This window comes from Mesocricetus auratus, unplaced genomic scaffold (genome assembly GCF_017639785.1).
Source record: "Mesocricetus auratus isolate SY011 unplaced genomic scaffold, BCM_Maur_2.0 Super-Scaffold_4256, whole genome shotgun sequence".
Taxonomy (NCBI): domain Eukaryota; kingdom Metazoa; phylum Chordata; class Mammalia; order Rodentia; family Cricetidae; genus Mesocricetus; species Mesocricetus auratus.
In genome coordinates, this window is record NW_024429182.1 from 115,669,796 (window position 1) to 115,682,972 (window position 13,177).

The 13,177-nt window shown below is 46.1% G+C and overlaps 1 protein-coding gene across 2 annotated transcripts in view; it reads right to left on the reverse strand.

Annotated features, from left to right (window-relative positions):
* Positions 1-13,177, reverse strand: part of Pde8a (phosphodiesterase 8A) — a 153,475-nt gene that overhangs the window by 22,276 nt on the left and 118,022 nt on the right. For both annotated transcript variants that reach the window (XM_021231672.2, XM_040729461.1), the window contains exons 9-16: positions 12,587-12,675; positions 10,980-11,031; positions 10,851-10,896; positions 5,832-5,909; positions 2,812-2,882; positions 2,396-2,557; positions 481-529; positions 161-296 (exon numbers count right to left, since the gene is read on the reverse strand). In XM_021231672.2, the coding sequence (XP_021087331.1) occupies positions 161-296; positions 481-529; positions 2,396-2,557; positions 2,812-2,882; positions 5,832-5,909; positions 10,851-10,896; positions 10,980-11,031; positions 12,587-12,675 (683 nt within the window). The remainder of the gene's footprint in view (positions 1-160; positions 297-480; positions 530-2,395; positions 2,558-2,811; positions 2,883-5,831; positions 5,910-10,850; positions 10,897-10,979; positions 11,032-12,586; positions 12,676-13,177) is intronic.

Here is a 13,177-nt window from a genome sequence, read left to right on the forward strand (position 1 = left end):
TCACAGCTAGGAAAACAGCCTGTGGCTCAAAGACTCAGGGAAACTTGAAGTCCCATTGCTCCTTCCTTAGCCTCTGTCCTCACCCAAGGAACAGCTCTGCATACATCAATGCTGCTTGGGTGTTTCCGTGTCCAGGCCCTGGGAAACCAGCTCAACGCACCTATTTTGGGTAGCTGCTTCCAGCTCAAAAATGTCAAAGTCCCATTGTTCTTCATTTTCTATGGCCCGGGCAATCCGTGGTGGGATGTCATGAAGGGAGATGGGGATGGAAATACTGCTTGAAGACGGCTGAAGGTCTGCAAGGTGATGTAATTTGGAAAGCAACATTAATAGGTTTGTGGCACCTGGATTAGAAACAGCTGCTTTGTTTCTGAGGCTTTGTGGCATACCCAGAACTTACTGATGAGAACAATCGTTTCCATCATTTAACCTGGATTGCAGTGATACAGTGATCTAGGAGGTTAAAAACAGAGAACTTACTTTTTGTTGCAAGGACATACTCATTTCCTGAAAACCTTCGTAGGCCATCCTGGTGAAAATCAAGGAAACAAGAAAAAAGCATGGGTTACAGCTCATCTTTCCACCTTAGATAACCTAGGTAGTCAGCCCCAGAGGCAACCCACAACAAGGATGCCCAGTCCAGCAGGCTGACCACTGTGGCCAACTCCAAATTCAGTCACTTCCTGGGTGCTGGGCTCTTTTCCTGGAACCTAGACTCAGGCAGGATTGACACCAATGAGGTGACCAGCATGCCTGCCCCATTCCAGGCCAACTAATGCTCTAGTGACAACCCTGTCTGCCTCTCCAAACTCGGCTGTCTCTGGAACCCTTCTCACCTTTTTGAGGGAAAGGGATTTTGAGACAGGGTTTCTCTGTGTAGCTCTGGCTGTCTTGGAACTCACAGAGATCTGCCTGCCTCTGCTGGGATCTAAGTGGGTTCCTCTCCTTGTTCCCTGAGTACCAGACCAGCATCCTCTATGCTCCAGTACCACAACCTCTCTCATCTACTCCCACCCCACCCTCCCCATGCTCACCCTTGACCTATAGGCTACACTTAGAGGTTACCATTGGAAATCACCCTACTTTCTAGATTTTACTGTCCAGACCTTACTTTTTTGAAATCTAGTGACTTCAGATAGTGAGAATTGGGAAGGAGTGATTTTATTTCTAAGACAGCTGGCAGAACACAGGTGTAGTTTGCCTTCCTTGTGGGAGCTCTGCTCTAGACAGGCTGCAGTGGCTGGTATCCAGGGTTCCTCAGGAGTGTGAGAGACATACCCTTAAGGATTTCTTTCCTACAAAGTTACCCAAAGGCTGGGTGCTTTGGAGGTGAAACTATGCCCTGCACCCTGGCACTTTTTTAAACATACAAGCAGGAGACAGTTTTGTGTTGCAATTTGCCATGTAGCTTTCGGTTTAAGGTGTGATGTTTTCTTTTTGGTGCTGGAGATAGAACTCAAGGCTTTGTAAATGGTAGGCAAGCACCATGCCACCGAGTGACACTCCCCTCACTAATATGAAACATTGTCTTTCTTTTTCTCAGCTTTTAAAATCTTTGAGACAAGCCAGGTGTTGTTGTGGGATAATCTTTTTGTACTCTGTGAAGATGTGTCTCTGCCAAGGTGCTTTCTGATTTAGTTTAATAGCTAGGCAGTCGAGAACAGACGGGACTTCTTGGGAGACAGAGGAACTCAGGATGAATCTAGGCATGCTGGAGAAGCCAGTGAAACATGGAGGGAGCCAGGGGTACAGAGTGGAGAAGTAACAGCCATGTGGCAGAATGCAGATTAATAAAATTGAGTTAAGTTATAAGATCCAGTTGAGAACAAGCCTAAGCTAAGGTCAAGCTTCCATAATTGTAATAAGTCTCCGTGTCACTATTTGGGGGCTGGTGGTCCCAAAAGAAAGTCAGACAATAGGGTGTGGTGATGTATACCCTTAATCTCAGCACTTAGGAGGCAGAAACAGGGGGTTCTCTATGAGTTCAAGGCCAGCCTGGTCTACCTAGCAAATTCCAGGCCAGCAAGGGCTATATAATGAGAACTTGCTTCAAAATAAAAACAAACAACAACAAAACCAAAACCAAAAAACAAAATAAACAAAACATATTGTAATATAATTGAAAATGTCTTATTTAAATAAATGATTTGTGATCCCTAAGTGACACTGGAGAACAGGATCAACAGACTTCTATAACATCACTCTTCTTTCTGCTCCCAGCTGAGGATTCCCTGGTAGCAAGCAGCAGGCAACCACTTAGGCCAAGCATAGCTGAATACAAAGGACTTTATTGCAACCTACATGGATGCCCTGCTTGGCTTCTAGAGCCCAGTTCAAATAACCTCTGAGAAGGCAAACAGGAACAGACTTCAGCAGCCTGGGCAAATAAACTTACAGACATTAAGCCCCCAACGAGGTCAGTGGCGTGAGGATCATCCTCAGCATTAAACTGTGGTGAATATAACTCCGTGGTTCTCAGGATCTCCAGCACGCGGTTCAAGGCTTCTGTCACAGGCGTAGGACTGTTTTCCTGGGCGGCGTTGATAATATTGATCACCTACATCGTGGAAATAAAAGACATGAATTTTATAACCTTAAAAACAATCAGAGAGCAATCAAGTGTCAAGCTGGTAATCGTTTGTAATTATGTCACTACGTCAATGTTAATTACAGTGTCTCTATCACCCGTCCTTCTTCAGGAGACAGCATTATACAACTGAAAGAGCATGTTATTGCTGCATGTCCCTGTTTTCTGTCAGGGAAGCAATTCACTGGGAGTCCCAGATGCTTGCATACTCAATGAAGACCAACCTTGGTGATGGGTGCCTCAATCATCATAGAATGTATCCGGGCCAGAGAGGAATGTCTTCTCTGATTGGCAACTGTGAAGAAACGGGTAAGAAATGAGGGTGTGCCCAACCTTGGGCATATGTCTAGACTCCAAGGGCTTCAGACCCTCCCTTCCCAGGCATCAGTTGCTCAGCTACACACAAAAGGTATTGGAGTAACTGCACCCTGACTGGGCTTCCCCTCCTTTCCCTGACATGTCAAACCTGGGCTCTGCATTACCAGCCCTGCGTTCTTCAGTTCTAGGTGCTAGCATGCACGCAACACCCTGCGTCCTGAACTTCCAACGTCACAGGACAGAGAGAAGACAGAGGGAGCAATTTAGCAAGTCAAGGCCAAACAACCTCTTTTTTTGTCTACAACAATAAGGCTCTAGTTACACCTGTTGCTGCTCTCCAGGAGTTCTGGAAGACAGCACCACACCTATTGTTCCCTACAAGGTGGGAGCAATGGACTAAGCTCTACCACTTACTGAAATAAAGTAATATCTGGCTCAAATTTCCAAGCTTCTCTCTAGTGCTATCCTTCAGTGTGTTTAATTTAGGATAGTCAGGCAACGGCATTACACTTGTTGTTTGTGTCCAGGCATGCGTCTTCTGGGCTGAGGGAAGCCTGGACAATACGCAGACGGGAAAATAGCATCCCCAAAGTTGTATGTCTCTGTTAGGATTACCAAACACTGGAAAGGATGAGAGATTGTCTAACAAGATGATGCCTCAGCCTCACCTTGCCGTCAAAGAAATTAAGGCTAAAGAGAGATCCTATCTAAGGTTAACCAGGCCAAGAAGCCTCGAGTGCTGTTTGGGGGTCCAACAGCCCCCAAATCTAATTTCAGTGATTAGCATATGGCTGCCAACTTTACATTTTACACAATAAAGTCACTAAACAAAACCCCCACTGTCTTGTCACCATCAGAAAAGGATTTGCTCTTACTTAGGAATATAATGAAAATGGCATGTGCTTCTCAGCATGAGAACAGAGAGTTGCAGGACAGCATGCACTGTACTCCTGAAAACTTCTAAGGTGCATTTTTAAGGATGGGAAGTAAAACATTTGTTAATTAGCTCAATTTATTCATTTCACAATTCTAAATAAATACATATTTTAAATTAGCATATTGTCTGAAAAATATACACAATTTTAAAATTTGTCAGCTAATAATTTTGGTTGTGAGTCTAGCCTTTAAGGGCTGAGCCATCTTGATGGAAGCAGAGGCAGACACCCACATCTAAACACTGAACTGAACTCCTCCCTGGGGAGTGGAGGGGGTTGGGGTGGGAGGTTGGGAGTTTTGTGGGGGAGGGAGAGGGAACTGGGATTGACATGTCAAGCAAGCATGTTTCTATTTTACATAAAAAACTTTAAAAAAATAAAATTTGTCAACTAAAAGAAAATTTTAATTTAAAAATAATTTGAAAAAAATCAAATACCATAGATGCAATGAGGTAAGAAAAATAAGATGCAAAAAGTTCTGTGTATAGAGATGACTTGGAAGAACTTGCAGATACACTCACTATTCTTTTTTTTTTTTTTTTTTTTTTTTGGCTTTTTCGAGACAGGGTTTCTCTGTGGCTTTGGAGGCTGTTCTGGAACTTGCTTGGTAGTACAGGCTGGCCTCGAACTCACAGAGATCCGCCTGCCTCTGCCTTCCGAGTGCTGGGACTAAAGGCGTGCGCCACCAACGCCCGGCTGTTACACTCACTATTCTACCTTTGATTCAGTAAGTAGTAAGTCTACTACCTAAGTTACTGAGTAAAAAGTCAATATACTAAAACACATTGTATTTCTATGTATTAATGCCATGTAATTAGACGTGGAAGTAAAAACTGTTAAAATACCATCAAGAGTTCTCTGAACAGGAGGGGCTCACAAGGCATACCCCTAGCTATTGTCAGTTAATGACTTCTGGGGGAGGGAAAACTGTTTTCTTCAGGAATGTGGCCCCTGGTAGGTTGCCTACACCTCAGTGATTGGCCCTATGCCCATGTAGATACAGGCAGCTCTAAATGAACACAGTGGGTTAATTAAAGGTGAGTAGAGAGGACTTGAAGTTGGGAAAGGGGCATGGTGATTGCATTTTAAAAATGTTGGCCAGCATGTATCTAACTGATCTTAAAATATTTATTCAGATGAGAAGGTGGCACACATGTGTAATCCCAACACTTTGGAGATGGAGGCAGAAGGATCAGGAGTTCAAGATCATCCTGAACTATATAGGGTGTTTGAGGCCAGCCTGAGCTATATAAAACCCTGTTTGAAATAATTATATTTCAGGCTCGGGGTGTTGGTGCATGCCTTTAATCCCAGCACTAAGGTAGAGGCAGGCGGATCTCTATGAGTTCGAGGCCAGCCTGGTCTACACAGTGAGTTCCAGGACTACTAGGGCTGTCTTGAAAAACAAAAACACATAAATAAAAGTTATATTTCAATATGAACTTATATAATATTTGGAGTTTTACAATCTCCAAATTAAGCTTACTACTTCCAAAGGGTTCATTTCCATAGTAAACTGCAAACTAATCTGTCCTTCAGAACTACCAAATACGTGACTCATATCATGATAGCAAATTAACAGACTAATCTCTGAATAAGAGTTTAGAAATTGAGCTGGGCGGTGGTGGCGCACACCTTTAATCCCAGCACTCAAGAGGCAAAGGCAGGTGGATCTCTGTGAGTTTGAGACCAGCCTGGTCTACAAGAGCTAGTTCCAGGGCAGCCTCCAAAGCCACAGAGAAACCCTGTCTCAAAAAACAAAACAAGAGTTTAGAAGTCATATAGAGCACCTGGTACCTATTTCTTTGATTTTTCCTTATTGACTCATTTCAATGGCTCAGAATGGAGTCTACCTGTAGAGATGGTGGGATGGGACACTGGTTCCTAGAGGGGCCTTCTCTTTGTGTGAATGCACAGTGCATGGCAATCAGGAAACGAAGCTTCAGGGTTAGATGTCCTGTGCTCAAGGCTTACACCATCCAGTCACTCACCTTCAGTTGTTCTGCAGGAAACCACTTTGACATCTATTGAATTTTTCCTCCTGTCTTTATGTTTGCCTGCTTGATTATCTGTGGAAACAATTAAACTATAAATCATCTCTTTACAGAGATATAAGTGACATGTTAGCAAAAGACATCATGCTACATCTTAGAAGTCCCCAAATGAAAGAACTTGAACACCATTTACAACACTACAAAAACCTGCACCGTGCACAGAAACAGGCCACTCACACATCTTAGTTTTGAGGGGCTTCATTTTCTCAAAGGTTTACAGAGTTCAAAACCATGAAGAAACAACCAGAAGAAATGACCTCAGGAGAGGTTCTCATATTGTAGTTAAATGAAACAGAGGGATTTTATCCTCATCTATACCCTTGTCTTTAAAGGAGAAACACACACACACATACACACACACACACAAAACACATTTTCTCTGCAACATTCTGGAAGAATGTCCTTCTTTTTCCTAGGGTCATATATAGAGCATAGTTTGGGGGCACGGTATCAGGATAATTTGCCTTTCTCCCCAATTTCTCTTTTCAGTAAAAAATGCCACTGCTATTCGAGGCTCCAAGTAAGAGTTCTCTGACTCCTCTCCAGCCCTAGCCCCATCCAGCCCCACTTTTGACTGACAAAGTGAGCCTAACCTTCCTGCCTGTCCCTGTGTACCTGTGGGCACCCAGTGTGGTGCTGATGGCCTAGTGAACAACAACTTATGTCCCCATCGCATCTCTGCCTTGCTTGGTCCTTTTACCTGATTCTTCTTCCTTGGGTGGTCCCGGTGCAGGCCCCAAGTGCTCCTCTGCTCCAGGTTTCACTCAGGGCCCGGAGTAAGCTAGGTGAGCACTCTACCACTGAGTTACCTTCACAGCTTTGCTCTTAGCTTCCTGAGTCTCTTCTCCATGTGCACGTGTGTAAACTTGCAAAGGCCACTGATGACCTCCTTGTCACTAACATCTTGGCAGGCACAGGTGAGCCCTCTTTCTGGCCACTTGTGTTTGCAGAAACCACACTGCCCTGGTTTCCTGTCCACCTTACTATTCCTTCCTTGTCCTTTCATGGTTTTCTCTTCTTTCTCTGGGCTTGATGAAAACTCATGGTTACACAACTGTCTAGTGAGCTGGGCTGTGAATTGTTTCTGTTCTCTTTCATCCACTCAGCAAATATTAGCTGAGCGCTTGCCCTGCAACAACACCCAAGACCGGGGCTGCAGTTCAGATCTTGACTGTCCTCCCAGTCAGGGTGATGCTTTGGTTCTATGAATTCCACACTGCCTCATTTGTTCCCTCCGTGTTTCTTGATGGTTGGCTCCAAGAGTTAGGCAATAAGGCGCAGGGCCAAGGGATGCAGGGCGCTTTTTAGAGATGGAACCCAGTCATCTGGCTCTCTTCTCAGGCTCCTTCCTCTCCCTTTGTTTAGCTCTCTGGCCAAGAAGCAGTGGTCTCACCTTACCACACACTATGTGTTGCCTCGCCGTAAGTCTAACAAGGCTAAATGATCATAGGCCAAAACCTCCAAAATGGTGAGCCAAAATAAACGAACCTGTTCTCTTACTGTAAGTTAGTTATTTCAGATATGACCTCTCAGTGCTAGGGATAGAACAATGCAAGTAATAAGGTCATATCCTCAAAAGGAGGTATTCTAGTGGCGAGGAAGGCAGGTGAGCAGAATTATAGCAATGACTTTGAAATGAAGCTAGGGCAAATATGTCAAAAAGCACCACCAGACCAGGCTGGGGCTTGTAGCAAGAGAGGAAGCAAGGTTTTCAAGGAGATTGAATTTCCACTGAAATATTTTAAAGTTGCTTTGTTTCTACGTAAATCCTAGATCTTCTGCTCCCAATAACCCTGTCACGAATCCTGTTCCCACTGCGACCCTGTAGTTCTTTGTAAGTGAGTCTGGGACAATTTTCACCCAGCAGGTAGAGGTGGCCGTACATGCCCTGACCAGGGGTAGAGGTGGCCGTACATGCCCTGACCAGGTCCAGCTCCCAGATGCAGCCCTTAGGGTACAACCAGGGGACCAGTAAGGAAGTATGAGGGTCACATTCTGAAGAGCCTGCCAGCCATGAAGAAGTACCATGCCCAGTGGCTCACACAGTAGTGGGTGCTCAACAGATAACACACCACTCTGATAAGGTAACATGCCTATATATGAAAACAACTCCAAATAGACTCCATGACCATTGATCTACAACTCTGCTCTTGGGCTTCCTGTCCTGCTCATTTCCTCAGAGACATTAGCATTTCTGGGCCTGACAGAACAATCCAGGGAATTCTGGAGAAGTAGTGTTAAGCAATGGAAGACACTGTCTCCTGTCAGCACCCTAACTGCAGGAACCTTTTGGCCTGGAAGCAGGAACTCTAGTCTGGATATGAGAAAGGTGAAGCCAGGTATCTAGCCCAACATGCCCACAAGGCCCTGTGCTGGGCCCCCAGCAGACTGCGACGCATGCTCTCAGGCACTCTGCAGTTCAGGCCTGGGAGAAGTGCCTAGCTGCCAGCCCCAGGCTCCGCGGTTACCTCCAATCTTAGACAATGGTACTTGCCACTCTCCCTGAGAAGGCTCTCCATTCCCAGATATACGAGAACCTCTGTATCTCTTTAGAGAACTGTGGTATCTATAAGCAATGGTTCCAGCCCTGGCAGCCCATAAAAGGACTTGTGAAGTACCTGAGGCCTTAGGCTCACCGTCTTCTGCCTAAACCAAAGCTTATCATGTGATGGCAAGTCAGAGCAAAGTTTGTACTCCATCACTCAACCCTTTTGTGACTTTGGTGAGGTACAGCATCATCTGGAAATTACACACAGGCTAAGAAAAACTGTAACCTGTGTGAGGACTTTATTATTTTTCTAAGCGCCCAGACATCTTTCTTTTGACTGGGGAGCTCCAGGCCCTCCCTTTACAGAAGGGAGGAGGTGAGGACTCCCTCGCTCCACAGCTAAGTAGCAGGTGACCTAGGCCTAGACAAATGAACACCTTTTCAGGGTCTGCCTTGGAGCAGGGGAAACAAGAAGCAAGAGATCTTACCAGAGCCAGGGGTGCCCAGCTGGGCTGTTCCTGTGGCATGCCCAGATCAGAGGGGACAGCTGCCCAGCATCCCTCGGCTCCTGGCACTGGCCCCATCTGTAAGGTGCTCTATTTCCTTCCAATAGCATCCCCACCCCCCACTCCCACCCCCACCCCTCCACCTCCAGCTTGAGGACTGACTTCTGCTGTCCTTGGTTCGATAGCCCCACCTGCCCCACTGAGGCAAAGCAGCCCCAGACTTTCAGGTACAGAACTGCTCTGCTGCCCAGGGAGGCACAGGCTAGGTGGTTGGCTCATCTGGGTGACAGCAGCAGCTCCCCATGTACAGCGTCGTGAGGCTGGGCCAGATTCCCACCTTGCCTGTCCCTCTGACCATTGCCGATGGCCACCCAAGCCCTGCTCTGTCATTTCCTAGCTGCTTAACTCTAGGCTGCCATTTAACCTTCTTGACTCTTGGTTTTTTTTTCTTCTGTACTAAAGGAGTGTTAATAACAGTCATGTCCACTTTGCAGGGCTATTCTGAAGAACTAAAAGGACAAAACACCACTAACAAAACCACCAAGCAGTGTGCTCTGTGAGCCTGCAGCACAGAACTCTTCCACGGCAGGCCCTGTCTGCCACTTCTGTTTTGACTCCACAGTTCCTTGCAGCGTGGCTCCTGCCTCCCCCGCCTCTGAGCATGAACACTGACAGCTCTCAGTAGCTCTTGAAAGTAAGTCGAAGTCCCTGCTTTTCTGCACAGGTGCCCCTTCCCTGCCGTCAGCTGCGGCAGTGACACTCTCCCGCCTCCCCCACAACCCCCTTTTCACTCCCTCTCTGCTTGACTTCCTCCTCTTCTCCCAGGGTCCCCAGGGGCTTGCCTCACATAGTAACCTTGATGTTGCTACTTCCCCACACACCCGGGCTCTGTCTTCATCACTTACTGATGCTCTTCTGGTCAGAAACATCTGCATCTCAGGTTCTTACCCCTTTGAAGAGCCTAGGAACCAGTGACAGGCAGATGTTTACTATCAATCTGTAGGGTAACAAACAGGGCCACCCAGGTGAAGTGGTCCACGTTTATCTTCCCAAGTCTTGACCACACCCTAAATCTCCTGGCTCGGGCGGGATCTTTTGACTGCTTTTTCTTCATTCTTCTTTCCAGTCCTATATCACCACATTTGTTCCCATCCCCCTTCTGCCATCACCTTGTTTTCCTGGCCAGTATTTTCTCTCCTCTCAGTCACACATCCTTCTATGCGAAGGGTTGCAACACAGTATAAGAACTTCTTAGAGCTCAAGTGTCTCCATTCTATCTCCACACTCTGAAACCCGCAGAGACTCCCACTTCCCACGAATAAAAAGCCTTTAAGGACTATGATTAATTCAAACCCTCATCCTGACTTACTCTGCCAGTCTACATTTACTATGCCTCCCTAGGAACACATACTATACTTTCCCCCTTCGGCAGCGCCTGATGGAGAGCCCCCATAGTCCATGCCCTCATCTAAGGGGGCAAAGGCAGGGAGCAGCTTGCAAAGCCATGACTTGAGTTTGAAGGAAACAAACTCCCCAAGCCAGAGAAAAGGGCCTTTGCAGTAGGACAAATGATGTCTGAGGCATAATTAGAAGACATGAGATGGCGCAAGCCTGGCAGGCCCAGATATCTACCTCTAGGATGGCGGTGAGGATTGACAGGACAGATGAAGATGTCCCTGCTAAAGTACTCAGGTATGCCACTCAACCCAGCTGTGCGATCATACTTCATTCAGCACACACACACACGAGCCATGCTCTGATCTATCAGTTCTTCCCACACAGGCCAGCCCCGGCACTTGTCAGGACGCCCACAGCACCCAAGTCTTTCAGCTTGGACCACGCTGGGGCAGCGGCGGTGCTGGGAGGACAAGGTCCCACCACTGTGCAATGCATGCCCATCAAAGAAAGGATCCGCGAGCCTCCACCACATTCAAACTTAGGAATGAACACAGGGCCTCATACCTGTTTGGTGACTGTCAGTCTGAACAGACTGAGTTACTGTCTCAACCTAAAAACAAAAGTTACAAGCCATTAGTTTTGATCTCCTAAAAATCCTGTTTGCAATGCTCAGGCCCTGGGCTTCTTGCCTACCTTATTGTTGCCACTGCACACTCTGATAATGGACACATAGTGTCTGATTTTTCTGTAAAACCAGAAAACAATGAGTTATTTTTCTTCTGACTCTAATTTGGTATAAACAAAGTTAATTTTTCATTATGAGAAGAATACTTTGGAAAAATAAGTGACTTCGGCAGTCACTCCCCTAGTTACGAAAACAGCCAATACAAAAGCACATATGCTGTTAGCAGTACACTGCACGCTAGCCTTTGGTCGCCTAATGCCCTTCTGACAAGTGCTGATCCTGATGCTCAGAGCCCCAGCAGTCTGCTTACAGTCACCGGTGGAGATAGAAAGCCACAGGCCAGCCACACAGGCTGAGTTTCTGCTGGCCTCAGTTAGCCAACTGCTAAAACAAAGCGATGAGGGCTGAATACAGAAGCTACCGGTTTGTTCCATTTCTTTATTGTTCCCTCCGTGTTTTTTCCGCCATAATCAAACCCCTATATACTTATCACAAAAAAAATTGGAAGGACATAAAAGAGCAAAGAGTGAGAACAGAGAGCCCACACAGCGCTGCCTCCCTGAGGCAGTCACCAACTGGCAGCAAAGTCTGCTGACATAGCACGAGAGCCGTGCGCTCGGTCGGTCAGTCGGCACTGAGGGCTGCACCAGGCACCATCACACATGGCAGCCAGGGCTGGGGCTAGAAGCCAGACCTCTCTAAGACTCAGTTTCCTCGTGTGTAAAGTAGAGACACCTCTGTGCGCTGTGCTAACAAAACAGAGCTGTACTCAGAATGAAAAGAAATGGCATCTCCCACCAGCCAGGAGCCTAGCCAGAGAGGGAAGCACGCAGAGAACAGAGGGCCCCTGGTGCTATGGGCCCACACTTCCTCCTCTAACCCCCTTTCCTTTTGTGAATGTGTCATTATAAAAGTATATTATTTTTCTGTTGGGTATCCTATAATTCATACTAAGAATTTTCTAGAAACTTTCTCTATTATTTTGAATAGGTTCTGAGACAAGGCATCTAAAAACTTTAGGCTCTTGATACATACTTACGATTTACAATATGTATATGTGAGCACATGCATGCTTGCCCATGTGGCCATGAGTGGAGACAAAGGTTGACCTTGCCTCTCCACATCATCATCATCATCATCGTCGTCATCATCATCATCATCAATTAAGACAGAGTCTCTGATGCCACACTGGTTTGGGGTGGAGGGTGCTAGACATCTAAACTCAGATTCTCATGCTGGCACAGCAAGCACATTTCCCAACGAGACAGCTCTCCAGCCCCTAACACATCTATTAGCATTCAAAATATTTTTCTCTAACATGACAGGCCTTTGCAAAACAAAAAACAAAAAAACCTACTTCCAGTTAGATAAAAAGCTTATAAACAGAGGTAAACTGTGATTTGAATATAAACATTGAAGTCTTTTGCAAATCTACACAGCATTAAGAAGACTGTCCTAAGTCAAGTGGAAGGTCTTCAAGGAACAACCCCCTGAAGGCCATCCTGTGGCCCTGCTCTGAGCCGGTTACACTTTTGTGAGCAGGTCAGAGTTTACTTAGTCTTCAAAGCAAGTTCAAAACATGGACCGATGATTGAAGTACATTTTTTCCACTTACCCTCCCTGCCCAATGATAGGTATTATCTTCACATTTTGTTGTATGTTATCTCCATTTTTCTTTTGGGTATGGTAAACTCCTTGCCACTCCTATAAATAGAATGTAAGCATTATTACACTTTGGGTTTGAAACATAAACCCAGGAACATTTTCCATTTTCTTTCTAATTTCATTAATCACCATGAAAGAACTTAGGATAAAAATGATCCCTATTCCAAATGCAACTCAAGTTTAGCTGATGATTCTTCTTCACCCTCTAAGGTTCACTTGACAAAGGTCAAGTCACCTCGGTGTAAGTGGTCATCTGTCGGCAAGAGAGACCCCCCTCACTTCAATGTATTGATGCCACCTCTCCCGACTCACATGGGCTGCAGTGAAGAAGGGAGTTAGCACTTTGCCTTGGGCACAGAAGGGCAGTTTGTGGCCATTAATGTGGAATGCGGGATGGGGGCTGCTACCAGTTTCTTACTCGGAATGGCTTTAGTCCTACTGAAATTGGGGGCTTTCAGTCCCTCTGCAGGATGGGATGACCCAGCAGCTGGGCTTGAGCTCAGGCAGCAGCCGAACAAGGTGAAGCCTGAAAGCACGGGGC